Consider the following 25,546-nt stretch of genomic DNA (forward strand, 5'->3'; position numbering starts at 1 on the left):
GGTGCAATGAGCTCCGTTATCCGTTATCGGGATTCTCAGCAACCCCACCATCTCTTGGGAGGTTAGCGGGCTATGTACTTCTCAAAAGGTGTCCGGCTTCTTGTACTACATGTGGTGGCTTCGCTAGCATTTACTGAGAGAGGCAAGGCTCATGGTCTATGCTTATGATGTCTGGATATTCTTGGAATTTATTGGTTATCACCCTTGGATGGCTTACAAACTCTCGTATCCCGAGCCCTGGAGGGCCCCAGAGCATCATATAAGAGAGCCACTCCACCCAGCAGCCCCCGCCATTCTCGCACGTCATTTCAACTCACAACAAACCTCCCAAACGAAAAGAAACCAATTCGCATGATGCCTCTCATCGCACAAAACCCTCAACCCAGAGTGATTCTCGGGTTGATGACCTTTGGCCCAACCGAAGCCAAGGGTGCTCGGATTACCTCACTGGATGAGTTCAACAAATGCCTTGATTACTTCCAGCAGCAAGGATTCAACGAAGTCGATACCGCCCGTGTCTACATCGACGGAGAACAGGAAGCATTTACAGCCAAGGCGAACTGGAAGTCGCGTGGACTGACTCTGGCCACAAAATGGTACCCGAGTCAACCCGGCTTTCACAAGCCGGAGGTCGTCCGTGAGAAGTTGGAGCTTTCTTTGAAGGAGTTGGGAACCGACACAGTCGATATCTTCTATCTACATGCAGCAGATCGCGCCACTCCATTTGCGGAAACTCTCGAGGCTGTTAACCAGCTGCACAAGGAGGGCAAGTTCGTACAGCTAGGTCTGAGCAACTTTACAGCCTTTGAAGTGGCCGAGATTTGCATCCTTTGTGCTGAGAGGGGATGGGTCCGTCCCACCATTTACCAGGCCATGTATAACGCGATTAGTAGGTGATGCCCTTTCTCTTGTTTTCGATATCTCAGATTTCGGCCAATGAGCTGACACCATTGATAGCACGCAACATTGAGACGGAGCTCGTTCCCGCCTGCCACAGGTACGGTCTTGATATCGTTATCTACAATCCGCTGGCCGGTGGTATTTTCTCCGGAAAATACAAGTCGACAGATATCCCTGCCGAAGGTAGATACAGCGACTCGAGCTCTGACGGACTCAATTATCGCAAACGTTACTTTAGAGATGCCACATTCGAAGCTCTGAGTATCATTGAGCCCGTGGTAGAGAAACACGGTCTCACAATGCTGGAGACGGCTCTTCGCTGGGTCCACCATCACTCTGCCCTGAGAATGGATAATGGCGGTCGTGATGGAGTCTTGGTGGGAGTCAGCAGCTTCACCCAGCTTGAGACTAACCTTGCCGACCTCCAGAAAGGTCCGCTCCCGGAAGAGGTCGTACAGGCCTTGGACCAGGCTTGGGTGGTTGCCAAGGCCAATTCTCCCAATTACTGGCATCTCGATCTAGAGTATACTTATGATACTCAGAAGGCGGTGTTTGGACCTAAGGTCTAAGGTGAAAGGGGCATGTTAAATATCGTCAATAGGACCATGATATGAATGGTAGCTAGTCAGAGCCAATAACGATATTCAAGGAATTTTGAGGCTATCCAATACAGTCCAACATTTCTGGGGCAAGGCCAAACATGTGATAATGGTCAGCTGCTCTTGTGATCATTAGGATAGATATTAATACCGTACATTACAGGTATATATCCACAGACCACATGTTCACTAATTTTCATTTCCCCTCAAATCCTTCGAGTACGAACCTTCCCAGATTAGAAATACCCCGATGACACATAGCACGCTAGCCCGGATCTGGGGTAGCGCGTTGGAAGTCACGTGCTAATACTCACAGGGGTCCTGTTTTTAGGTAACAAGTGGATGTGACGACACCTGAAGGCGGTCATTTTGCTACGCCTCATTTCATTTTCTGATCTTCAATCCGAGTGTTTCTATTTGATAAATTCTTCGTTTTGATTCGCATCTGATACAACCCTTACTCAGTTGGTTTAACCTACCATTCAAGCTACACCTATTCCTGATCAGTGCCGAGTCGCATGTATCCTGTGAACACAGTGCAGGGAATATTGAACACGTGGAATAGGCTTCATGGGTAACCTTTTGAAGAATAAACTCTAGCCACATTTTCTGCATCACCTGGATGAGTGGCGTTCTGACGATTCACTGGTGGACATCCTGGCTCCTTATCCCTTATCGCTCGCCGCAAGCGCAGTAAATCGGACAAGAACACCCCTGACGGCGGTATTCATTCCGAGGTAGTTAAGCCAACTAGCACCTTCCCTCCCCATCGACGTTGTGGCTTCGGATAGTTTTGAGCTTTCAGAGCCGCGGGTGACCTCTACCCCGGACTCGGTCTACGACTTCGACTCTGACGACGAGATGGTTGTCAATCGCCCCCCATTACACCGACCAACAGACGGCCGCTCGCAACAACCCCTCCTAAAAGATGATCATCATCGCCGGTCTCGCTCCAGCTTCGGCCATGGCGATGCGGAAGGCCGGCCCATGCTGCACGAAACCAGACGGCCGACAATCCGGAGTAAAAGTCCGGAACACGACGCTGCCCAAGCAACCCGCAAGAAGTACATGGTTGCGTCTGGATTCCTCCTGCTCAGTTTGATTAGCTTCGTCGTTCAAACAGAGACAGCTTCATACATTCAAAATGAGTTGGGTTGGAAGAAGCCATATTGCATGCTGTAAGTCCGAACGCGAAGATGCCAGCGACAAGCCCATGCGAAACCCATTTCCCGGAATGTAAATGCTTACCATTTCTTTCCCTGTGCAGCTATATGACACACGGGTCATGGTCCTTGCTCTGGCTGGTCCAGCTAGGTATCCTTCGGTTACAGAAACGCAAGCTCTCGTGGGATGCTTTCTGGCGGCGCCACATCTCTCACATTCGCACCACTGCGCAGATGGTAGAATCCCAGGAAGTACATCTAAGCTCTCGCGCGTCCAATCGATCCCCGGTCCGCTATATGTTGGGAACCACCGCCTTTGTGACTACTGCGCTCACAGTCGCCGGAGGATCGTGGTACGTGGCAGTCAACATGACCACTGCCAGTGACCTCACGGCAATCTACAATTGCTCGGCCTTCTTCGCGTATGCCTTTTCGATTCCGCTATTAAACGAGAAATTGCGGTTCGACAAGGTCTTTTCCGTGGCCGTAGCTACCATAGGTGTTATGGTCGTTGCCTACGGGGATCGACCTGATAAGAAGCCCTCAAAGGGAGGCGAGACCGTGGAAGACCGCGCGACGCAGAACAGGTTGCTCGGAAACGTCGTCATCGGCATTGGAAGTATCCTCTATGGCCTTTACGAGGTGCTCTATAAACGCTTCGCCTGTCCTCCGGAAGGTACCAGCCCTGGCCGGGGTACGATCTTTGCCAATACTTTTGGCAGTCTGATTGGGGTTTTCACCCTGTTAGTATTATGGATTCCATTGCCATTTTTGCACTGGACAGGTTTGGAGACATTTGAATGGCCAACTGGTGAGGCAGCATGGATGCTGATCATCTCCGTGGGTGCCAATGCTAGTAAGTTCCAGATCAGCGTTTTCAACGCAGATACAGAGGCTAACACTAAAATAGCATTCTCGGGCTCTTTCCTTGTGCTCATCTCCCTCACATCACCCGTTCTGTCATCAGTAGCCGCTCTCCTTACCATCTTCCTCGTCGCTCTGGTGGACTGGTTCCGAACCGGAGACCCCCTTTCTATGGCCTCTATCATTGGTGGTGTTTTAATTATGGTGGCATTTTTCATGCTGAGCTTCAGCACATATAGAGAGATGAATGAGGAGCGGAAGAAGCACCTAGAGCAAGATGAGGTCGAGTCTGACAGTGATGCATAGATCAACGTTTGTTTTCGGGTTTTACATACATTTGAATTAGTGTCCAGTGTTTTTTGGCGTATAAAATTATGTCTTTTTTTTCTCTATACTTCATGAATGTAAGAGTAGATGTTACCAGAGTTTGGCGAAATTTCGGCCTAATTAATTGCCCCAGATTATGTATTCCATGGTTCGATTTATTCTAACTGGCCCATCTCGATACTTCGGTGATATCACAGTCGGGCATATCCGAAGCTTGTAAGCAGATATTTTTTCCTGCCCGCATATCCGTGAATTAATTGTCGATGTGTACACTGCTAATTTCCTTTTGCCTTGGCATGGTTCGCGAATCAGATCCACACTTGTTAATCTTCAATTTCAGTACAGTGTATCGGAGCGTTTAGCATAGTTCTAATGTAAATTAGTCTAGAGTAGAACGGTGAGAAACGACGAACTACTCGGTTTCAACTTTTAAAGACGTGGTACAGCTGCATATGCAGGCCATTTCGCGATTCAAATCCAGAATCTGCCATTATCCCCAACTGATTTCATGACGATCAGCCCCCACGACCTAGTTGCCCCCAAACTACGTCAAAGCCTCCATCGTTATTGGACCGAACAAAGAAACCGGTCCACCGAACGCTAGGGGGTAATAATGTTTCACAGCAAGTCCGTTTGTCTTTCATCTTTCCACCCCTGTCGAATGGCGCTAAGATATGTCTCGCGCCACTATTTATATCCGATCCGACTCCGCAGCCAAGATAAGCAATGGGAGAATGAAAGTTCGGTTTCAAGTCTGACAATCTCCCGGCATCCACATCCACATAGGAAAATGTGAACTTTGATAAAGCTATGAGAAGTCCTATTGACACATGCAAGGCCTAGTCTTGGCTCGGCAGTGAGTACCCTCTTCCCCGACGATATAATCCCCTTGACTTGCAGCCCCCCAGCGTGGCGCACTATCCTTCCGGACCCACCGAATCAAGCGAGATTTGGATGTTCATTCAGACCGAATGATTGGCAGGCACAGTACCCGCTTTTTTCTCCGGATGTGATTCCCTGGTGATTGGTGGTTTAAGGACCCCAGGATTACAAGAGGTGCTTCTTTTACAGACATCGTACAATATACAGTGGAGGCAAGAGTACGAACTGAACCACTTTTTTTTTTTGGGAGGAACGCTAAATTCTATCCAAGTCATGACGTCCTCTATTTAGTAAGTATCATTGTTTAATAGGTGTAATATGAGAGTGACTAAGCTCACATTCCTGATCTTTTTCTTTTCCTATTTGGTTTTTGACAGATGTCACCTAATCTGGCATCTGCCCCGAGGTGTCTGTATTTGAAATACTGTATTCTATTCAAATCCTTCAGGGGAGATAAAAGGGATTGCACCCTTTCCTAAGAGAGAAGTAGATTACTTTGAACCTTAAGGCCCTGGCGTAATAATTAGTAGTAATCTTGGTTTGTCCCGGATGCGGGTGATACCGTGTATGGTAATTTCAGCCTTCCAGGTTCCCCTCCTGGATTTGTTGTTCTCTCTCTTCTCTCTTCAACCTCTCTACGACCAACTTGTCAACCCTCCCTCCCTCTCTGGCCTTCGTCGTGGCCGTCCATTCATTTTCCATACTTTTGGATACTTTTTGATTTTACTTTTCTGCCTGGCGCGGAAGTTTCAATGACCCTCACCCGTGCTTAATCTTGACCTCCAGATTCCTAGGCTTTCTCGCTGAAGGGAAGTCGGTCTGGAGGTCTCCTGCCCTGGATCTTGTTTGGGCTTTTGTCACTCCGCTAAATTCCTTTACATCCTTTTGTTTTTTCTGTTTTCAACCATGGCTTCGCTTTCACTTCCTCCGCAGTCCCAGGGCTTCCCGCCACATTTCGATACCTCGAACCTCTCCGCCAGCCCTCGTCGCCAACACATGCATGCACCATTGCCTAATCCACCATTTGTCTTTCCAGCACGGGACCCCGATGCCCCCAACACCCAATCGGAGACCCCTGAGCACCGGGAACGGGTCGCATTGCCCGCCTTCTCTTTTAATCCCGGATCAGAACAGCAGTCACCACACCTCTCAGCACCGTCCTTGTCAGCTCCTCGCGCGGGCGGACACCGTCGGCGACCAAGCGAGTTTCTTGGAACTGACCACTTGGTAGCACCGGATATGTTGGGAACCGGTCACAGACGGGCGGCTTCGATGGCAGATCAACCTCTTCCGCCTCCGGGGCCTGGTGTTGGGAGAGTTCCTGGACGACGGAATCATGCCCATCGACGTTCGGCTGCGATCTCTGGTGTCGACTTGAATGTTATCACCAAGGCACTCGGTCCTAATTCTGGAGTGGGAAGTGCGCCTACTACACCCGCCGACCCTTACCACAAATCTACATCTGATGTCTCTTCGCGGCCGCTCTCCCAATCGGCTGTTAGTCTCGGACGCCCCACGCCACCTGCGTCTCCTCAGTTCCCTCCCGTCCCTCCTGTGCCTCCCATTCCGGCTGCCATCCAAGCGGAAATGGCCTTAAACAACCAACCCCCAAATCCCGAACGACCTATCTCCGCTGTCTCGCATGGTACTTCGGACAGTGCAACCACAATCAAGGCCCAGCAGCAGGTGGAAAAGCCGACTTTCTCAGATCGGGTCACGCCAAGGCCTCATTACAACCCAAAACCTCGACCGAAAACTGCCGACGCCTCTTTGGTGATGGATTTCATGCAGATGGATGACGATTCAGCATCCTCTATCAAGCGTTCGCACTCAGCCGCTGGGCACTCACGCTCTCGAAAGAGCAAATCAACACCACATCTCGATTCTACTCTCTTGCCCGATGATGTTCACTCGACGGACGACTACCGACCTTCATTTTCGGACGATGGTTCAGATACATCTGGCGATGAAGCGACGGAGAACTCGCCTGACAACAAATCGTCTATCAAGTCTAAAAAGAAGAAGCAGAAGCGGGTTCGCTCTTGGGCCGGTCACATTCTAACTCGAACGAAGAGCAAAGGTAAGGGAAAGCGCCATGCGAAGTCTGACACACAGGAGGAGCCGCCTGTACCTCGCACTCCTGCGCCTCGTCCCCCTGCTCTTACTCGGACCAACTCGGGGACCGGATCGGTTTTGGATGTTGATTTTGATAATGACGATGTCGTTGTCATCCGAACCCCGACCAATCCGACAATGCCTCCTTCTGCCCTCGAGCCCATTCAAAACAATCGTCAAACCGAGGGTGCTTGTCTGTTGTCTGCACAAACTCTAGAGACCTCGTGGAAACCGAGGAGTTTCTACGAACAGGGTGTTGGCCCACACGACAATGTACTAAGTAGCCCTATCATTGACCTCGATGCTGCGCTTGGTCCTTTCAACACTCCCGACATGCGACCGGTGACGCAGGGTGCGCCCAACAACAACTTTTCGGTTGCAACTCAGCGGATGTACAGCGGCGGAAGACGGGGTGAATTTGTCGGCCCAGAGATGCGGTATCATCGGCGCACGGAAAGCGCTCCGGCGATGCAACCATTCGACCGCTCTGCTCTCGGCGCATTCCGTTTGGGTCCGACCTCGGCAGTGGAAACCCCCGATGTGTTTGATGAAGAGGAAGAGGATGCTTTCCTGGCTGCTTCCCAGTCACCCAAGGGCGAGCGCCTTCCGGTGAACGCGCCAGCGATCGACAACGCAGTTTTCTCGTCATCGGAAGATGATGCGAAATCTATTCACAGCAACAATACCGCTGGCAGTAGTGATACTCTGACTCGTCCCCCGACGGGTAGTATCTCCTCGCAGAATGCTGGCCTGGGTATTCGACAAGGCGATAAACAGCTGAACCAGCAACAGCCAGAGGAAAAGAGTGCCCGTGAGCAGGTCCATACTGCCAGCAATCCTTTCAATGGCAAGCCTCGAACACCCGTGGAAATTTTGAAGACGGAAGACCCTGGGCATAAAGCGATTGGGCCTCCCAGTCCCGACGTTTCTCCTCGATTCCTAGCTATCGACAAGCGACCGGCGACCTCGCCCATCGAACTGCTGCCTAATATTCCTCCATTCACGTTACAGCCAGGGGTTTCGCCGTCTGACTCGTCGTTCCCGTCTCCGGATGCTCCGCGGTCAATTGCGGAGTCCTCGATGACGGACCGAAACTTTTCCAGTCACTCGTATCATCATCTTCCTTCGGCAGACTATCCTTATGCATCAGTTGAAGATGTTCCATCTTTGACCAGCAGTGCATCGACCATGACCAACACTCTGAATCGTTTCTCGGCAGCTTCTTTCTTTCCCCGTGGACGTCTTTCTGCTGACCGCGCAGCGTCCTTCTCGGCTGCTGGTACCAGACGCACCAGCCAGGCTAACGCCTCCAAACGCTCTAGTCTAGCCAGCCTTTCCAAGTTAGTCGGTGGTCCTCATTCTGAGCGGAGCAAGCTCAACCAGGAGGAGAAACCCCCTAGCACCGCCTCCGACAAAACGAAGAAGAAGGGCCGCCGTCTCAGCCGAATGATGCACTTCTGGAAACCCAAGGACAAAGAAAAGTCATCCAATCAGACGGCACCAGCAAATGACCGGCCGCAGTCGTAAGCTTTGATTTTGATATTTTTACTTCGATTTACGGCGCAACCTCGGCATAGCGACATCCTGGAAATTATTTTGAGACATCACTTTACTCCCCCCTGCTTTTTTCCCACTTTCGACAGCGTGGGCGTCTTCACCCGATTTGTACATATTGTGTTTCGTTCAGCTTTCCTGTGGATTCTTTTTATCATCGGCGGGTTCTATTTCTGCGTTCACCCAGACGCTCATTACGAATTTCTTTACTCTCAAGGCGTTTCTGTCTTGGGTATGATCTCCCCTTTTTCTTGTCGATCCTTATGTTCCGGTGTGAGTGACGCACGGATTTATTGACTTTCTCTACGGTCGTTGCTCCTCTGCTACGGGCTTTCTTACTATTTTTGTTCTGATTTTGAAGGCTCTTGGCCCGGAATATCTTTCGTCCCCATTGGAATATCCATTGGGTCCCCTTTTTTCATATCTGGGACATGGCTGTCTGTATCTATTGTGTGGCTTTTCTGCACTGCTCCGGTGGTGCGGCATTCGCCAAGAATTTGTCTCTGTCCGATTACACAAATAGCGGATAATGAAACCAATATTCAGTTGCATATAGTCCTTGTGAGATTTGTTGCTTTTGTAAACGGCCGAACTACTGCATCCGGTTGGTTTTGCCTTTTTAGATTTAGTCACGTAACCTCCCGTCAATTCCTCCGGCATAAAAGAAACTATCAAGATATAGGATAATCCTGTCCTTTTACCCTGTAAACATGTGGCTTTGTCGCTATGCATTTCGCTTCCTAATTGTGCCTGACCAGACCTACCCCTAAGAAGTATCAATGGCGGAAACCTAACCGGCGAACGACTATTGAATCCTGACGATGTCGGATTACACTCTCTCCACGAATTTGTCCTCTCGGGTGACCTTGAAGGACTTATCGATATGGGAGCTGTAGCTCCTAATATTAAAAACAATTGCGGAGCAGTTCGAGATCTAGGATCTATATGATCTGGAGTTAGATATAAAACCCGCACTGCCGAAAGAGCTAATCGAGCCGATTTAGGAGGATCTAAAGAAGGATCATCTAATAGACTAGTTTTATATGTATGGCGCAATGAATACGTAGTATAAGAGAAAACTCAGTGTCTATAAGAAGAAGCTCTCAGACAGAAAGGTAGTTGCAAATGCTATTCGGTAAAGCATTCATAAGCAATACTAGGTCTTTATAGACCAGGAGGCACTATAGGGACGGCTTAGAAATTTGCGTTAGTGGCTGTCACCGGATTGTGACCCGACATATAAAGCAGACCTTCGTGTGGTATATAGAAATCTAGATAGAGGTCTAGATACAGACATAGATATAGATAAATGGTTGTTAAATTGGAAAATCTTGCAAAAGCGATATATAAAAGCGGGGATCACCGAGGCTAGCTCTATAATAAATTATGGAGCTCCAGAGTCTGGCCGTGATGATATATCAAATAAATATCACCTTCCATTCTAGAGCCGCACTCCATAGGAGCTATTGGATATCTCGTAAAAGGATAAAGAAAGAGACCACAAACTCTCTTTCTCTGGCCTAGTGTCGTCACTCTTCAATCAGTTTTCCCGTGCTGGAACGTGTAGAGCTCTTCCTGTCGTTAAGGAGCTTGGAGAATCCGTCCGTGGGGCAATGCATTAACCTCAAATTGACGGCTTTCCTTGGCCAGAGTCCGTTCGCGAATTAGGTCACAATTTAAGAGTATCGGGCACGACTTGTCACGGCCGGCTACGGACGAGAAAGCATCCAGATTCGCGACTTTTAAGAAAACGTGTTCGGGCAGTTGGCCGGATTCTTAAAGAAAGCGAAACCGAAAAGTAACAGCATGGCTTGTCAATTGGTCATTTCAGTACGCGGCGAGGATGTTTGATTGGTGGTGCAGAACAGGCGTGGTTAGAGGCTACATCGCCGTTGCGAGGAAGTAAGGCTAAGTTTCAAAAAGAGCATTCCTCTCACTCTTTCTTTGCACAAGCTGGCAAGAATCAACGAAAGACTAACCATACGCACAAACTGATCCAGCAATCCACTTTGTCGTGCACAGCTAATCTTAACTAAATGGCTCCACTAGAGAAAGTGTCAAACTATAGCAAATTGTACAAATTCATTAATAGCTGAGTCGATCATCCTCACAAAACTCATCGCGGCGCGCTAGCTATCTTAAAACAAGCAAAAGCGGCAACAGCTAGTAACACCGCGCTCAGAAATGCATCTGCACCAGTCCCGATACGACTCGAGAGTAAGTCGTCGTTTACCGTATCGCGCGGTATTAGATTGAACGTTGTTGCAATTGCCGACCATCCGGTAATCGCCGGAACAACCAACGTATCGGCCATCCCAAAGAAATACTCGAATGGAAGTTTTGAAGTTGACGACAGGGCGAACGTTAAAGTGAGAGAGTATAACTCTAGAAGGCGATACCGGCGTCCAGACCCAAAGCACGGCAATGTCAAGAGAACGAATCGATAGCATGCGTGTGCAAATATCCACGATTTGCTGACAGCAGTGAAGACGAACAAGTTATCGTGAACTATGACTGTCTTCCATCCAACGCGGCGTCCTTTTTGGACGATCCAAACGAAGAGGGCAACGCAGGTGATTTTGCTGCACATTCCCCGAAGGGTGCCACCTGCGGGAGTCCCGACCATCATGCCAATGTTTGCGTACACCGCAAAATTTACATAGGTCGTAAAGGCGGGTAGAAATCTCGTCTGTAAAGACCGATCCGCCACGAGGAACATTAGGACAGAGCCGAGGCCCAAGGGAAGTTCACACATGGTTTTGGTCATTTCGCCGAGAGTAGCCGTTGTGTTAAATACGAATATAGTCGCGCTGGCCCCAAGAACGACGAGCAAAAGCAGGCCCGGGTTTCGAAGAGCACACCCATAGGTGAGGATGAGGATGATGGTAAGCCATACGTTGAATGGGATATCAACGTACGGTTTAAACGCCGTAAGTAGTGAGAAAGCCATAAGATAAGCTGCGTAGTTCTATCCGGAGCTTTGACTTGAGCCAGCTGTCGTGCGACCCACGCTTAATTGCGCTCTCGGTAGCTTGCAATAGCCAGGTGGATTTTCCAAACCGTGGGAACAATTTAACCCAACGGTATACTAAGATGCTAGAAAAACCAGAAATTGGCTATGTCCGAAGGAGAGATAGAAAAGACGAAAGCCTAGCACGGATATATAGCCCACAACACACTACCCGGTGTGGGCGGTGCGATTATCGGAAATATTCTTGGAATCCAACCCAATTGGTCAAGATAATCGACTTCGGAGAATCGTTTTTACGCACTACCACAAAACTTGACGTCTCTACCTGTTCGAGGTATTACCCCGTGACCGTACTTGAGTAATAACTTATCCGCTACTGGCTTGCCAATGAGCATCAAATCTCACATATAAGGTAACATCTGATATAATGGCCAGCCCATCTGAAACCGCCAGTTTCCTTCTTGTCCATGAATCAACGACATTCGCCTACAGATGCCAAGCGCTGTCAAACCCCGATATCGTGCGAAAATTGTCGCAGACGAAAGTGGCGTTGTGAGACACAAGGTGAAAATGTGCAGCCGTGCTCACGAACCTGTGAGATGAAGTCTACTCGGCCCAGACGATCTACACAATCTGTGAGAGAAAGTATATCCCGTAATATATCCAGGTCTCATCACTTTAATCTCACGTGCTAGGTTCAACACTTAGTGCAAATTGCTAGGCCCATTCCTGTTTCTAGCCGATGAGAGCCTAGTTCTTCGTCTCGGGAGTGACAAGTGAACATAAAAGTCTTGACAACTTGACTGTCTACCTGCCTTTATACCTGCATAGAGGGCAGCTATATCTTGGGAAGCTATACCGAGCTTTGCTTGGAATTCCGCAGCATTCGTGACTTGGTGCGGTTCTTGAAATGCCAACCATGAAGCTCCTGGTTTCCTAGCCAAACTAGAGCACATAAAACGAAGGCTTGCTAGATGGCATCATCGATATTTCGATGACTTCCTCGGTAAAACAAAGGAAACACGCAACTCATCTATATAATATAACCATCGCTACTGTCACTAGCAATGACAAGCTATGAGGAAGAGGTAGCCTAGCCGGCTTGCTGTCTATGTCTCCAGCTCTCCAGTAACTAATATATTCCTTAGCTGGGAGTAGATAGAGCGGGTTTTGTAGACTGCTCGCTTCGGCTTCGAATCCTTCTAATGACAGCAGATGGAGCGGTAGAAATTTGCCGGCTATAGCAGTTAAGCTAACAATGTGGAAAATAATTCTTCAATTTGCCTATGAAAGGTCATCCATGTGGGACGAGCTATTTTATGGCAATATCAATAACTGCAGTTTATAGTATATCACACTGCCCCTTGTAAACACATCGATCACCGCTCGGAAGATCCAAATAATGGGGCTTAGGGGCTGCTATTGTACAGACGTGTAGCTTAACATGTTTTGACTTTGGATTGTTCAAGAAATTGTACGTATTCCTCAGCCGCCTTGTCAAAGCCCTCCGCCTGGCGAAGGCCAAGTCTCAGAGCCAGGGACACATCAAAGTTGGCCGGCCACGATGACACTAACTGTGCAAACTCAGCGTCCTCAACCTCCTCGATGAGGTCCAACTTGTCCCGTCCTCCAACCATTTCAAGAGAGTCTCTCATTTGTTGAATAGTGACCAATGACCCAGGAAGATTCAACCCTCGCTTATGAAGAAGCAATGCATGACGTGGAAGGGACATGACGTTGATAAGATTCAAGACCAACACCTTCGGAGAGCAAACCCAGAATTCCTTTGAGCGATCCGTAGTCGGCACCAGACACCTTTTTCCAGCCAGGGGATCTCTGATAATCCCACTGAGGAAACTGCTCGCTGCTTGTGCGGGCAGGCCAGGTCGAACGACTATCCCAGGCAAACGGACACTAAAGCCGTTAATGAAGCCCCGTCTCGTGTATTCGTTGATTAAAGCTTCGCACATGACTTTCTGTACTCCATAGGATCCTTCCGGCGCAAGAAAGACGTCCTCTGTGATTCTTTCGGGAAATGGTCGCCCATAAACCGCAATACTCGATGCGTAGATAACACGGATTCCAGGAGCAGTGTTCCTTATCGAGTCCAAGAGCTTTCGTGTGGCATCAAAATTGACTTGGAAACCTAGGTCAAAATTCGCCTCCGCACCGGACGACATGATTCCATGGAGGATGAAAACCACTTCGAGGTCAGATCTCACTACCTCATCTGTTTCGTCCAGTAGATCTGCCTGTATGAGTGTTGCATTCTCTGGATTTGGTAAGCCTGGTGGGAGGGCGAAATCAATCTTGTCAGTGAGGACTAATCGGTTGGCGGGGTTTTGAAGTAATTTTCGAGCCAAAGCTTGGCCAATGAACCCTCCGCCGCCAGTTATCAGAATTTTCATCGTGAATTAGATTTTGCAATTCAAATGTGTTGAGCTGTCAAGAGACCCAGCTGAGTTGAGGCCGTAGCACAACTTTTGTAGGTTGAGATGCAGACTTCGCTTGCCAACGGGTGTCCTCTGACCTGGTTCCGGCAATTGAAAAAAAAAGCGGATTATCTCCCCAAACTCTAAGCCCATTGCAATGGTATATTGCATGCTTTTCCGCCATTAAAGCTCGGGTAAGAGAGGTATACCAGCTCCGATGTCGGTTAGACTGGCATGAGACGCGGAACTAGCCGCTCTTCCATCTCCGCTTCCCCAGTTCCCCAGTTCCTCCACATCCAATTCCGTTTATTGACGGTCCCATCTGCCCAATGGGAGAGCAGCTGGCAAAGCTCCATCAGATGGAACAAAAGACTCTATCGATTTCATCCACTTTCTCGGCTATAAACAGTAGGCATTCTATCGGGTCAAATTATGGAACTCTATACATTGGGCCTACTTTCCATAGGGATATAAATACTTGGAAGGCATTGTGGCATTTTCCAAGAGCTTTTGGTTACTGAAATACATCACCATCCTCGGATCGTCAAGATCAAGAAATATCTGGATCAAATCAAAGTGGTCCTGCTACGGAAATAATCATTATCTGACTTTTATCTCCCTTTGTCAAATGCCGGCAACAGACTCGAGCCTCAGCCTGGCTAAAATGTCTGCTAAACTAACCAAGCAAGAATCCACTGAGAGTGCGGGAGATAAAGACAATCGAAATGATGATTCCCATGTCGAACTTGCGATGCCTGAAGAAAACAATAAGGGAGATCAGAAGATACTGCTGAAGATGGACCTCGTCATCGTGCCTATGGTAGCTCTCATATACCTTATGTCTTTCCTTGACCGAGGCAACATCGGAAATGCTCGAGTAGTAAGTGTCGAACACTAAAATGTGCCCTTTCTACCTACTGGGCTTTGATGCTAACAATATCTAGGCGGGGTTGCAAACGGATCTTCGCTTGACAGACAACCAGTATCAGACAGGGGAGAAAATTGACATGACCCTACATACTTGCGTGGTGGAAACTGAGCTATGGCTTTTGCAGCCATCACTATCACATACGTACCATACATTCTTGCTGGACTTCCATCGAATCTCACACTACGCAAGATCGGGCCACGAATTCTTTTACCGTCTCTTTGTGTGGTGTGGGGAATTGTCACCACCCTTCAATGCCTGGTCAATGGTTACGGAGGCCTACTCGCTTGTCGATTTTTCCTGGGGCTAGCAGAAGGAGGCGTAGTTCCAGGCATAGTCCTCTATCTCTCCTTTTTCTACCGGCGTCATGAACTACAGCTTCGTATTGCCGTCTTTTATGCATCCGCCGCATTAAGCGGAGCCTTTTCTGGGCTTCTAGCCGCCGCGATAGTTCAAATGGATGGTATAGGGGGCTTGAGTGGATGGCGTTGGATCTTTTGCCTTGAAGGCATTCTTAGCGTCATCGTCGGCATGGTTGCGTTTTTCGTTCTTCCCAACAACCCAAGCGAAGTTGCCGGCTTTACACCAGAACAGATTCGTCGATGGGAAGAGCGACTTAGACTGGACATTCACCTGCAGAGCAACGAACAATTTAGCTCGAAGGCGGTCTTATCAACACTAGTCTCCCTGCATGTTTGGCTTCGAGTGTTGATGCTCTTCTGCTCCGGGGTCTGTCTCTTCGGCCTGGCATACTTCACTCCATCGATCGTCAATGGGTTTGGATACAGCACAACGAAAACACAACTGCTCACGGTGCCACCGTTTGTTTCTGATTTCATTGTTACCTTGGTAATGGCGTATGTGTCCGATCGATATCGCCAACGAGGAATTGCCGCGATGGTCACATGGGCTATTGCCATTATCGGTGTTTGCATCTTCTATAAGGGTCGGAGCATAGCTGTGCGCTACGCCTCGCTGTTCTTGATGATCACTGGGGTTTACGCTACTGCCACCAGCCTCATCAGCTGGGTTCCAAATAACACTGCCGCGCATACTAGGCGTGCCACAGCCGTCACCATGGCTTTCATCAGCACTAATATTGGGGGAATCATCAGTACCTGGATATTCCCTACGACCCAAGCACCGTACTATCCATTTGCTTCGCAGTTTATTCTTTCGTTGGCCGTGATTGCCTTTGTCTTGTCTAGTTTGACGATTCTTCTGTATAGGCATCTGAATGCCCACAAGGATGACCCAGAATATAGGCGGAAAGTCCCTGAGCCACTTGATGATCTGGAACTGCCTCAGCAGCTTGAGACACTGGGAGATTTGCATCCGGATTTCCGTTATACCTGTTAGGTAACAGCTCTTTAGGATTTAGCTAGAGCTGCAGAGATCGTTTGTTCATTAAGGCTAACTAATGGTATGATCGAGCTTGCTCAATCCCAAAAGGGCGCAAGCTATAGCTGCAAACCCGTGAGCTGCATCATCAGAAAACAACGGCTTTACTATTCTAGGTCCATTCAAGTGCACTTTCTGAGATAGGAAATGAAGAGATTGCAATGGGGATAACGCAGAGCCATCTTACCAACGACTTGAGCTGTTGAAACGAAATCTATTAAAGTCCCCCACGGAGTAAGATAACCTGCTCATCAAGATAACCTGCTCAGTAAGATATCTGAGTTTACCGAGGATCTTAGTTACATTCGCGCACTCATCGGGTGTTCCAACAAGTGCATTGGCATCAGAAATCATCAACAACCCGGTTTCGCCAATCGCGGCAGGTGAATTACATTTGGCCGTGATATGGAATTCCGCAATCTTCCCTGCTAGGTTTTTTGTCATGCCATTGATGCCTGCTTTTGGAGCAGCGTAATGACATCTATTGATCCCGCCTCTCCCCGCTGCAATGCTCGAGACGAATCTAGACTTGTATAACACTCGAGAATATATGCAGTTTTGTTTGTATTTAGGGGGTATTCAAAGATATTACACAAGTCATATACATATACCCATATACATCCCACCAATGAATTATCCAAATCACCTCAAAGGATGGTTTGTGCACAATCAATCTAATGACGGGTTAACTCATTTCCGAGTAACGGCATATTGTGATAGCCCCAAAAGATCTCACATAGATATTGTCGCTTAAAAGGGGGTGAAAATATTCCTTATAGAAGTCCATAAACTTGCAAGGTTGGATCTAAAACCGAAACACCTTTATCTGGCTATCAACCTTGCACCGTTTTGCGTGATGCGAGTTAGCTGAGAGGTCATTGGCGAGCTCGCCTCATGTTTTGCCGGTATTGACCGTACAAAGCCAATTTGCACTTCCATACAATATGCGTTTCCCTCTTCATGCTCTGTGGATCAGAACACGCGCAAATGATCAACTGGAAGTCTCAAATGTGAAGCCCAAACAAGATAATATATGGGCGTCTTCTAAAGGTCGGTACGGGATCCAAGGGTGGAATCCGCATCTTACCTAATCAAGACGCGGAGCCGCGCGCAACCAGCCTCTCCCCTCATAGAAGATGTTAGATGTTGCAATCTTGAAGCCATTCATAACCTATTGAAGTCTACCATTTAGATGTTACGTTGCTTCAAACTATCGAAAGAATTTAAGTGATTCGGTTGGGTTTATTCAACTCGACACATTCGTTCCCTGCACCTTCACTACATGGAACGAAGTGTGTCTCGCTCTCAGTGACCTCGACACTGAATTTATGCATTTTTTCTGCTTGGATTTATGACATATTTGATGATCTCGCCAATAAGTCAACCTACCAGCATTTGATACTTGTTATATCAGAGCCCATCAGACGGTCCACGGGCCTGCAGAATACAATGTCCAACGGCAATTCACGCACAGAAGTGCCCATGTCTCACAATGAGCAGTCTCATTATGTTCGCACCCAAGAGTACACAGCTACGCCACGATATCCAAGCGCCATGCGCCTAGATGGGTCTCTCGGGGCAGCCTATTTTGGGTTGTCGGGCACGGGCAATGATGACACTGTAATCGTCGACATGAAAAGTTTTAACCGCGACTCCCACCAATTTGCAGAGGGAGACTTTGTTTGCCCGGGATTTTTCAACCATGTCGATCTGGGTGGGTTTACCCGCCGCTTCAACCCTTCCCAGTGGAACTACGATATGCGCCGCCAAGCCCAGTCTGTCTTTCCATTCTTATCTCTCGGCCCTTCATCATGTCTCCGTGATACCGATTACATCCGGAGCCAAGGGTTCACACTACTTCTAGCTATTCGAAGTCGCCACTCGGCCCTGGCACGCCTCGTCTCTGGCGAAAAGGCAGCCGCCGAGGTCGGTATCATGGCGGACACGATTGATGTCCTTGATAACCAAGAGCTCATTTCTGCTTTTCCACGCGCTATCCGCCGCATCAATGACCATCTAGCTGGTGTGGATATGGGAACTAATTGGATGGCACCAGACGGCCAACAACAGAAACGGAAAGTTCTTGTTTTCTGTGAATCTGGGAATGAACGATCCGCTGGCGCCGTCATTGCCTATGTCATGGTCATGCTTAATGTTCACTCTGCTGAAGCTACGCACATGATTCAACAGCGTCGTTTTTGTGTCTCAATTGAAGACAATATGAAATGCATCCTCGCCGCTTTCGAGTCCATTCTTTCTGCTAAACGGGATGTCCAGCGTGCTAAACAGACTACTGTTCGTGGAGCTGCGACTCTTGCGCCCCCATCGGCACCGCCAATTCTTACCAAAAAGCGAAGCTTTCAAGACCATAGAGATGATAACCTTGCCGTGGGGGAGGGTGAAATGGATATGGATGCGGATGGGGACCCCTTCTACGAGCGAAAGCCGAATGCTCCCTTCCAAGACCGCATAGTCTAGAGGGAACTGGATTCACGTGTTGCGAGTATCTTCGATTAGATCGTGTATGGATATGGAGATGGGGAGAGATATGGATGTGTTGAAGAGGAACGGGAATGGAGGGTATCTCTACATTATGTAGAAGAGGGGTGGCTGTCTGATCTTCTTTTTATGTCTGCTTTATTTGTCTGCTTTATTGCTTTATGGTTCTTGTATGCAAATACCCACCTGCACTTGCTCATTGATGCTATCTTCCCGACATCCAAGCCATCCACTGGCTATTAGACTCTTATATCTTCATATCCGTAAGATCATGAATATGGAAAGTTTTCAAGGTAGCATGTGTCTGCATTTTACAAAGGAAAATCAATGATGGGGTCAATATCAGAATTTGGCAAGTCTCAAGACGCGCACAAGTTGGTCGATGCCCTCAACCATCTGATGGAACGTTTGAACCCACCTTGTCGACTCTCGACTCAATTTGCCCCTCCATTGTGTTTTCCTTTCAAATCTGAGAGCTCGAGTTTTGCCCTGGCTTTGCGCGACTTCAAAGCGACCCCAATCCTCCCTTCTCCTCTCTTTTTCATCTCGCGGTACAACCTTTCCATCTTGCGACCACCCCACCCTGATCACCAGTCGCACCCTTACGATGAAGCGCATGCTTCCCATTGACCTTTAGCACGTACCTACGATCGATACACCCACACCAACCATCAAACGCATCACCCCTCGTCCCACACCTCACGCCTCGTCTCAACGCGCCGCCAAAATGAGCGGCATGAAACTGCGCGACAGCATCCGCGCACCGGTACGATATGGCGAGGACGAGTTCGAAACACCATCACGGATCTCGCTGCGCCACGGATACGATGAGCTCTTTGACGACTCCCTGGAGCTTAGTGAATCAGGCAGGCCGCGCCCACAAAAGAGGCGCAGGACAAACACTGTGCCATTCAACCCTAACCTGCCACCAGCCGCGTTTCCCAGTTTGAGCAGACAACAGCCAGGCCGTAACTCCACGGCCTCCAAGGAGAATCACGCCGTTGGCGGTAGCCAACAGAACACACAAGTGACGGATTTTGTACTTAACCCCCGCAATGTTGGGTCAACGCCAATTGGTTCATCGTCCGCGGCTGGGATTGAACGAGTCCCGATGAACCAACTCGAGAATCACGTCGCCAGTAACAACATGGACAATCCGGTGTATGCGAAGAATATGAACATGGCGCGCATGACTCGTATGGATGACGCTCCAGGTCCAGAGGATATGGCCACCTCTCCGGATAGTGATGACAATCCACTGCCAGATGCGACCCAGGCACTCCTTGATACGGTAAGTATATCGTGACGTTTGCTTTGTTAGTGCAATTGAACGAGTCTGATGTGAGTCGTCGCTTTAGATCCCTAGCCCAAAATGGAAAGATCTGCACAAAGCCATGCAAGTTGAAATCGTCGAAAACACAATGAAGTATCACAGCTGGAGACGTGTTTGCGACCTTCTTGGCCTTGGATCAGACGAGCGTACAGACCTCAAGCAGGTCATAGGCATTCGCAATAAACAGATCGAACGAGAGAACAAACGACTGGAGCAAATGCGGCGCAAACAACGCAACGCACTCATGAGAATTGATAACAGCGACTTGAAGCTTTTCCAACCGCCGCCTCAACTGGTGCTGAAAAGGATCACCCGAGAGACCAATCGCAACCTGTTTCTCACCAAATACACTGACCTCTTGATGTGTCAAGCCCACGACGTCCTAAAAGCCAGACAGTACTTGCATCAGCACGGGCTACCTCGAAGGTATGCTGGCGATTGGGGAGACAGCCTGGTGGTCCTGCGAGAATCCGAGGAAAGCTCCCATGAACCTGACAAGTTCGAATGGAAAGAGAACCTGAGATTCAGTCCGCCTCCTGATAAGATCGAGACCACAATCAACCCTTTCCTGGACCCAACCAGCAGTGCCAAGGCCGAATTCATTCATAGCATTGGTATGAACGGCACAATGAATCCAAAGGATTTAGTTCGACGTAGCACTGACCCGGAACCCCTGATGAATTGGGGAAAGTATTATGAACGGAACCCGGACTTGTCGTGGGACACCAAAAAGCCCCGACTTGGTGGAATGGTCAAGGTGAATTTCGGTTCACACAACACCGCGCAAATCAAGCAATACGAGCAAACCGGTGTCAGATCCCAAGGATTAACCTCTCCGAGACCAACGATCACCATGTCAGAGTCACCTCCGCCGGAGTTTCCACAAGAAACACCGTCTAGGGGGCCACGGGATGTGAGTTATGCCCAGCCTATTTTCCAGAAACCTGCTAGGCCATTCAGCAGAGTGCTCGCTGGCAACTGGCCTTCGGTACATTCTAGCCCATCCGAGAGCCAATCCAAGTATCAGCGAAGAATACGGCAGGCCCAGCTTGAAAAAATACAGGTTGAAGCAGATGCGATGCGCCGTCGGTACAACCTCCAGCCAGACCTTCGGGTTAATGGCGTTGGTGTTGGAATCAGTCCCAGACATGGAAACCCTCAGCCGCTTCTACTGACCCAGCCAGTCGAAGAAAACATGCCTTCGAACTTCTTTGCCCGGGCGTACCGTGGAATGACGAAAATAAACATTGACCGCCTCATGGATGAATTTGTCTGCTATGAGCCTACTATGATGCCCGAAGAAAGTGAGCCAGAGCAACACGAGGAAGAGCAGCCTGACGAGCAACAAAGTTCCAGTGACATCAGCTCGATCACCGATGTGTCCATGGATGATGTGATGTTGGTGCCGACGGATGGTTGTTCCTCTTCGCAGTAGAAGGATACAACCAAGCGATATTCAGGGAACAATCAAGAGATCGAAGATATGATGCCACATTCTTCAACTCAAACTTTGTGTATGATTAATTTGTATGATAACATTCATATATGACAGTCTTGAATGAGGTTGAAGTCAAGTCCTAGTAGTTCCCAGGGGAGTCTAATCTAAACCTGGTCCGTGCATTGAACGCGAAAATGCCGCGTCGAGGACGCGATCATACTTTGATCTTGGACATATCACAAACCAACATCCAATCGTGCGCAGTGTCTGTCTGAAGTACGAGTGTCGATTTGTCGCAAACTCGTATACACCCAGTCTGTGCTATTACATTCGTTTAGCCCTCGCCTCCCCAGCGAAACTTGACATTGTGAAAACTTCTTCACCCTGCGAATGACGTACCATCTCCATCTTTTGATCATTCACTCTCTTTACTTTGTTACTCAATTTTATTAGACAAAATGTCTGCTGAGGAGACAGCTACTCCCACGGATTCTCGTGCGGGGACTATGGCACCTGAGTCGGTCATTCCTTCGTCGCCACTCACAGACCCGACTGAGGCTGAAGACTCGAAGTCTTCCGATGATAAAGATGACAACTCTAAAGCAGATTTGACTGATTCGGAGGATGTCGAGGGGATGGATAGCAAGGCGAAGGCCTTGATGCACTTGTTAAAAACGAGCTCAGTACGTCTCCAGTCCATCCTCGTCTTGTCTGATGACAGTAGTCTGATATCATCTTGTACCTGCAGGTCTTTGTCGCTATCATGTCAGACAAAATGAAAAAACAGCAAGAAGACGCACGGGTGGCGGCAATTAAGCAACACGAACAAGCTGTCGCGAGTCAAAAAGAAACCAAATCTCTTCCTGAACCTGCTCGCCGAACCACTCGGACCCGAACACACCAAGATGCGACAGAGAAGGAAAACAAGACAACTGGTGGAAAGAACACCGAGGACAAGCCCCCGGCATCCACTAGAGGTCGGCCTAAGCGGGCAGCGGCCGCCAAAGGCAACTCTATTTCGAGCTACTTTAAGAAGGCCGATGTGGAAGTGACTGAAGACAACTCCTCGGTGCAGCAGGCTCTTGAGAAGGCTGCAGATGACTACGAAGCGAATCCCAAAGCTCTTGGTGAGCAGGACCTGGTCGCGACACAGCAGCCGACGCTTGTGACCGGTGGCAAAATGAGAACATACCAGCTGGAGGGCCTTGAATGGCTGAAGACTTTATGGATGAATGGGCTTTGTGGCATTCTTGCCGATGAGATGGGTCTTGGAAAGACCGTTCAAGCAATTTCGATGATTGCGTTCTTGAAAGAGAAGAATGTTTCAGGGCCATTTTTGATCTCAGCACCGCTGAGTACAGTGAGCAATTGGGTGGATGAGTTCGCCCGATGGACACCTGGTATCAAAACAGTATTGTACCACGGCTCCAAAGATGAGCGGGCTGCCATGCGTAACAAGTTCATGAAGATGAAAAACCAGGGGGACATGGACTTCCCGGTGGTCTGCACATCTTATGAGATTTGCATGAATGATCGCAAGTTCTTGGCGCAATATCAATGGCGTTACATCGTTGTTGTATGTTTGCTTCAATTCTTTCTCATTTACAAAACGCTAATCCATTTATAGGATGAGGGTCATCGTCTGAAAAACATGAATTGCAAGCTCATCAAAGAGCTTTTGACCTATAATTCGGCCAATCGTCTTCTAATTACCGGGACACCCCTCCAAAACAACATCTCAGAGCTGTGGTCACTTCTACATTTCTTGCTTCCTGAGGTTTTCAACGATCTCAACTCGTTTGAGGGCTGGTTTGACTTCTCCTCCGTGCTGGACAACAAGGGCCAGGCAGATGTTATTGAAAAACGTCGCCGTAACTTAGTTACCAGCATGCACGCTATCCTCAAGCCGTTCCTTCTACGTCGGCTCAAAACTGACGTGGAAAGCACACTTCCCAAGAAGCGGGAGTACATTCTGTACGCACCTCTGACCCCTGAACAGAAAGATCTCTATCGAGAAATCATCAATGGTACAGGGCGTCAGTACCTCGAGGGAAAGGCTCTGGAACGTCTGGAAACTAAGAATGGCAGCTCTAAACGCTCGCAAAGTACGAAACGCAAACGGAATGGCAATGATGATGCAACGCCAGTCAAGAGTGTCAGATCTAGCGGGACGTCCACGCCAGCTAGTAATGGGAATAACTCTAACCGCCGACGCCGACGCAGCACGCGTCAGAGTTACAATGATCTAAGTGAAGAAGAGTTTGATGAGCATTTGCGCAAACTCGAGCTGGGAATTGAAGAAGAGGAAAAGAAGACCGAGCCCAGCGATACCGAGCTTGAAGAGATGCAGCGGGCTGCGAATCTGAAGCTTGCTAGTACGTCCCTTTTAACCCATATTTCATAGGATCTTTTCGCTAATATGTTCGTGCAGAGAAAGAGATTGGGCAAAAGAAGATGCAAAACCCGGTCCTGCAGGCTCGCCTTGCCTGCAACTCTCCGCACAACTTCTACTGGCCCTGGATGGGCGAGTCCTCGTCTGTAGATGAAACCCTCGTCTCCGCCTCCGGAAAGATGCTTTTGTTAGACCGCTTGGTCTCGTGTTTGCTTAAGAAAGGCCATAAGATTCTCATTTTCTCTCAGTTCAAGACACAGCTTGATATCATTGAAGAGTGGGCCACAACACTCCGTTCCTGGGAGTGTTGCCGAATCGACGGCGCTATTGCACAATCAGATCGCCAGGCTCAGATCAAAGATTTTAATACCAAGAAAAGTCACAAGATCTTCCTCCTGAGCACCCGAGCTGGTGGTCAAGGAATCAATCTCACCGCCGCTGACACTGTTATTATCTTCGATTCGGACTGGAATCCCCAGCAGGATCTACAGGCCCAGGATCGAGCCCACCGCATTGGCCAGACCAGGCCAGTGATTATCTACAGATTGGCGACAAAGGGTACCGTTGAGCAGACACTCCTTGAGAAAGCGGATACCAAGCGCCGTCTCGAGCGTCTGGTGATTCAGAAGGGGAAATTCCGCTCTTTGCTTGACCCCAGTGCGAATTCCCAGGATATGGATGAATTGCGCAAGGTTCTTGGTGAGAATGAGTTCGAGCGGTTTGAAGTTGGTGTTGATCCTGCCTCGATCTTGTCGAATGAAGATCTGGACATCTTGACTGATCGTTCCGAAGAGGCTTACCTGCGTGCTGAGAAGGGTCTGGATCAAAAAGGGGCTGCGTTTATTGCAGTTGAAACGAAGCGCGATTCTGGTGAGAGCATTCTCTCTTGAGGTGTTCAATGACTCTACTGTATCTCCTTGCTTTCTACAAGCCGGATAATGTCTAGTACTAGAGTGTAACACCATATCGGGTGATACATATTGTATCTTATGTTAAATTATTTTGCTTCTTGCTCTAATCAGAAATACAATTGCAAAGAATAACTATTGTTCGATGTGCCTGAAACCCTAACATTCTCTTCTGTTGCCACATATATGTCCTGTAAACTAGAGCGCAAAGCATCTAATTTAACGATCTTGGGACATCAGGAGTAACTCTTAATGGCAGTTCGAATAACCATCTGTATTCCATCTTCGCCGAGTATACCCCATGCATTAGCTCGTGGTTACTTACTACACAGTATAAGCTCTAATGTAAATATGTGGTCAAAATCCATGCAATACCTTTTGAAGGCAGTATATTGGTCTCTGGGAAATAAAAAATAGTGGAAAGACGAGTGGGTCAACTGTGGGTCAGAAGTGGATATCAGCCCTTGAGCCTCAACCGGGTCAACATCCGGGCTTCAGTTTAATGACATGGATTCTCTCCCTACCTTAATTAGACTGAATATTCAATGGTGTGCAACCTGCTTAGAGATGGCAGATCTTACAGTATCAAATCCTTTAGGACCATAAAACAGTATGTCAGATTCGGTTAGGAAGTATAATGTTCTATCGCCACTACAGCAAAATAGTCAAATGGAAAATTTGATGGCTCAGTCGGTTTAGAACTGTGACGTGCTGTTTTACTATTTACTAATGATTAGGGGGCATTCAGGTTTTTCGACACCGTTTTGTATGAGATTGGTAGCTAGTCCGAGGGGAATGATGTGATGGCCTCTGGCTTTCAATATCTGTTTACCCACGACC

The 25,546-nt window shown here is 48.5% G+C and overlaps 9 protein-coding genes across 9 annotated transcripts; 7 read left to right on the plus strand and 2 right to left on the minus strand.

Annotated features, from left to right (window-relative positions):
• Positions 1-351: 351 nt before the first annotated feature.
• N7447_003620 (Drug/metabolite transporter) lies at positions 352-3,832 on the plus strand (the record flags this gene model as incomplete). Its single annotated transcript, XM_057227895.1, has 5 exons — positions 352-889; positions 958-1,448; positions 2,241-2,677; positions 2,767-3,518; positions 3,573-3,832. The coding sequence occupies 5 exons, from the start codon at positions 352-354 to the stop codon at positions 3,830-3,832; spliced, it is 2,478 nt and encodes an 825-aa protein (XP_057087236.1).
• A 1,809-nt stretch (positions 3,833-5,641) lies between these two features.
• On the plus strand, positions 5,642-8,377 carry N7447_003621 (putative cell wall proline rich protein; the record flags this gene model as incomplete). The annotated part of the gene is made up of 1 exon (XM_057227896.1): positions 5,642-8,377. One exon carries the CDS (start codon positions 5,642-5,644, stop codon positions 8,375-8,377), a length of 2,736 nt encoding a protein of 911 aa, XP_057087237.1.
• A 2,143-nt stretch (positions 8,378-10,520) lies between these two features.
• On the minus strand, positions 10,521-11,354 carry N7447_003622 (uncharacterized protein; the record flags this gene model as incomplete). Its single annotated transcript, XM_057227897.1, has 1 exon — positions 10,521-11,354. The coding sequence occupies one exon, from the start codon at positions 11,352-11,354 to the stop codon at positions 10,521-10,523; it is 834 nt and encodes a 277-aa protein (XP_057087238.1).
• A 1,460-nt stretch (positions 11,355-12,814) lies between these two features.
• On the minus strand, positions 12,815-13,783 carry N7447_003623 (uncharacterized protein; the record flags this gene model as incomplete). The annotated part of the gene is made up of 1 exon (XM_057227898.1): positions 12,815-13,783. The coding sequence occupies one exon, from the start codon at positions 13,781-13,783 to the stop codon at positions 12,815-12,817; it is 969 nt and encodes a 322-aa protein (XP_057087239.1).
• Positions 13,784-14,849: 1,066 nt separating this feature from the next.
• Positions 14,850-16,094, plus strand: N7447_003624 (putative MFS transporter; the record flags this gene model as incomplete). Its single annotated transcript, XM_057227899.1, has 1 exon — positions 14,850-16,094. The coding sequence occupies one exon, from the start codon at positions 14,850-14,852 to the stop codon at positions 16,092-16,094; it is 1,245 nt and encodes a 414-aa protein (XP_057087240.1).
• Positions 16,095-17,585: 1,491 nt separating this feature from the next.
• On the plus strand, positions 17,586-18,614 carry N7447_003625 (dual specificity protein phosphatase family protein; the record flags this gene model as incomplete). Its single annotated transcript, XM_057227900.1, has 1 exon — positions 17,586-18,614. One exon carries the CDS (start codon positions 17,586-17,588, stop codon positions 18,612-18,614), a length of 1,029 nt encoding a protein of 342 aa, XP_057087241.1.
• A 351-nt stretch (positions 18,615-18,965) lies between these two features.
• Positions 18,966-19,265, plus strand: N7447_003626 (uncharacterized protein; the record flags this gene model as incomplete). The annotated part of the gene is made up of 1 exon (XM_057227901.1): positions 18,966-19,265. One exon carries the CDS (start codon positions 18,966-18,968, stop codon positions 19,263-19,265), a length of 300 nt encoding a protein of 99 aa, XP_057087242.1.
• A 97-nt stretch (positions 19,266-19,362) lies between these two features.
• On the plus strand, positions 19,363-21,403 carry N7447_003627 (uncharacterized protein; the record flags this gene model as incomplete). Its single annotated transcript, XM_057227902.1, has 2 exons — positions 19,363-19,926; positions 19,994-21,403. The coding sequence occupies 2 exons, from the start codon at positions 19,363-19,365 to the stop codon at positions 21,401-21,403; spliced, it is 1,974 nt and encodes a 657-aa protein (XP_057087243.1).
• Positions 21,404-21,864: 461 nt separating this feature from the next.
• Positions 21,865-24,688, plus strand: N7447_003628 (putative SNF2 family helicase/ATPase PasG; the record flags this gene model as incomplete). The annotated part of the gene is made up of 4 exons (XM_057227903.1): positions 21,865-22,089; positions 22,155-22,982; positions 23,034-23,781; positions 23,838-24,688. 4 exons carry the CDS (start codon positions 21,865-21,867, stop codon positions 24,686-24,688), a joined length of 2,652 nt encoding a protein of 883 aa, XP_057087244.1.
• Positions 24,689-25,546: the final 858 nt, after the last annotated feature.

Source organism: Penicillium robsamsonii (genome assembly GCF_028829455.1).
Source record: "Penicillium robsamsonii strain IBT 29466 chromosome Unknown utg000002l_segment0_segment0, whole genome shotgun sequence".
In the NCBI taxonomy this organism is placed as follows: Eukaryota; Fungi; Ascomycota; class Eurotiomycetes; order Eurotiales; family Aspergillaceae; genus Penicillium; species Penicillium robsamsonii.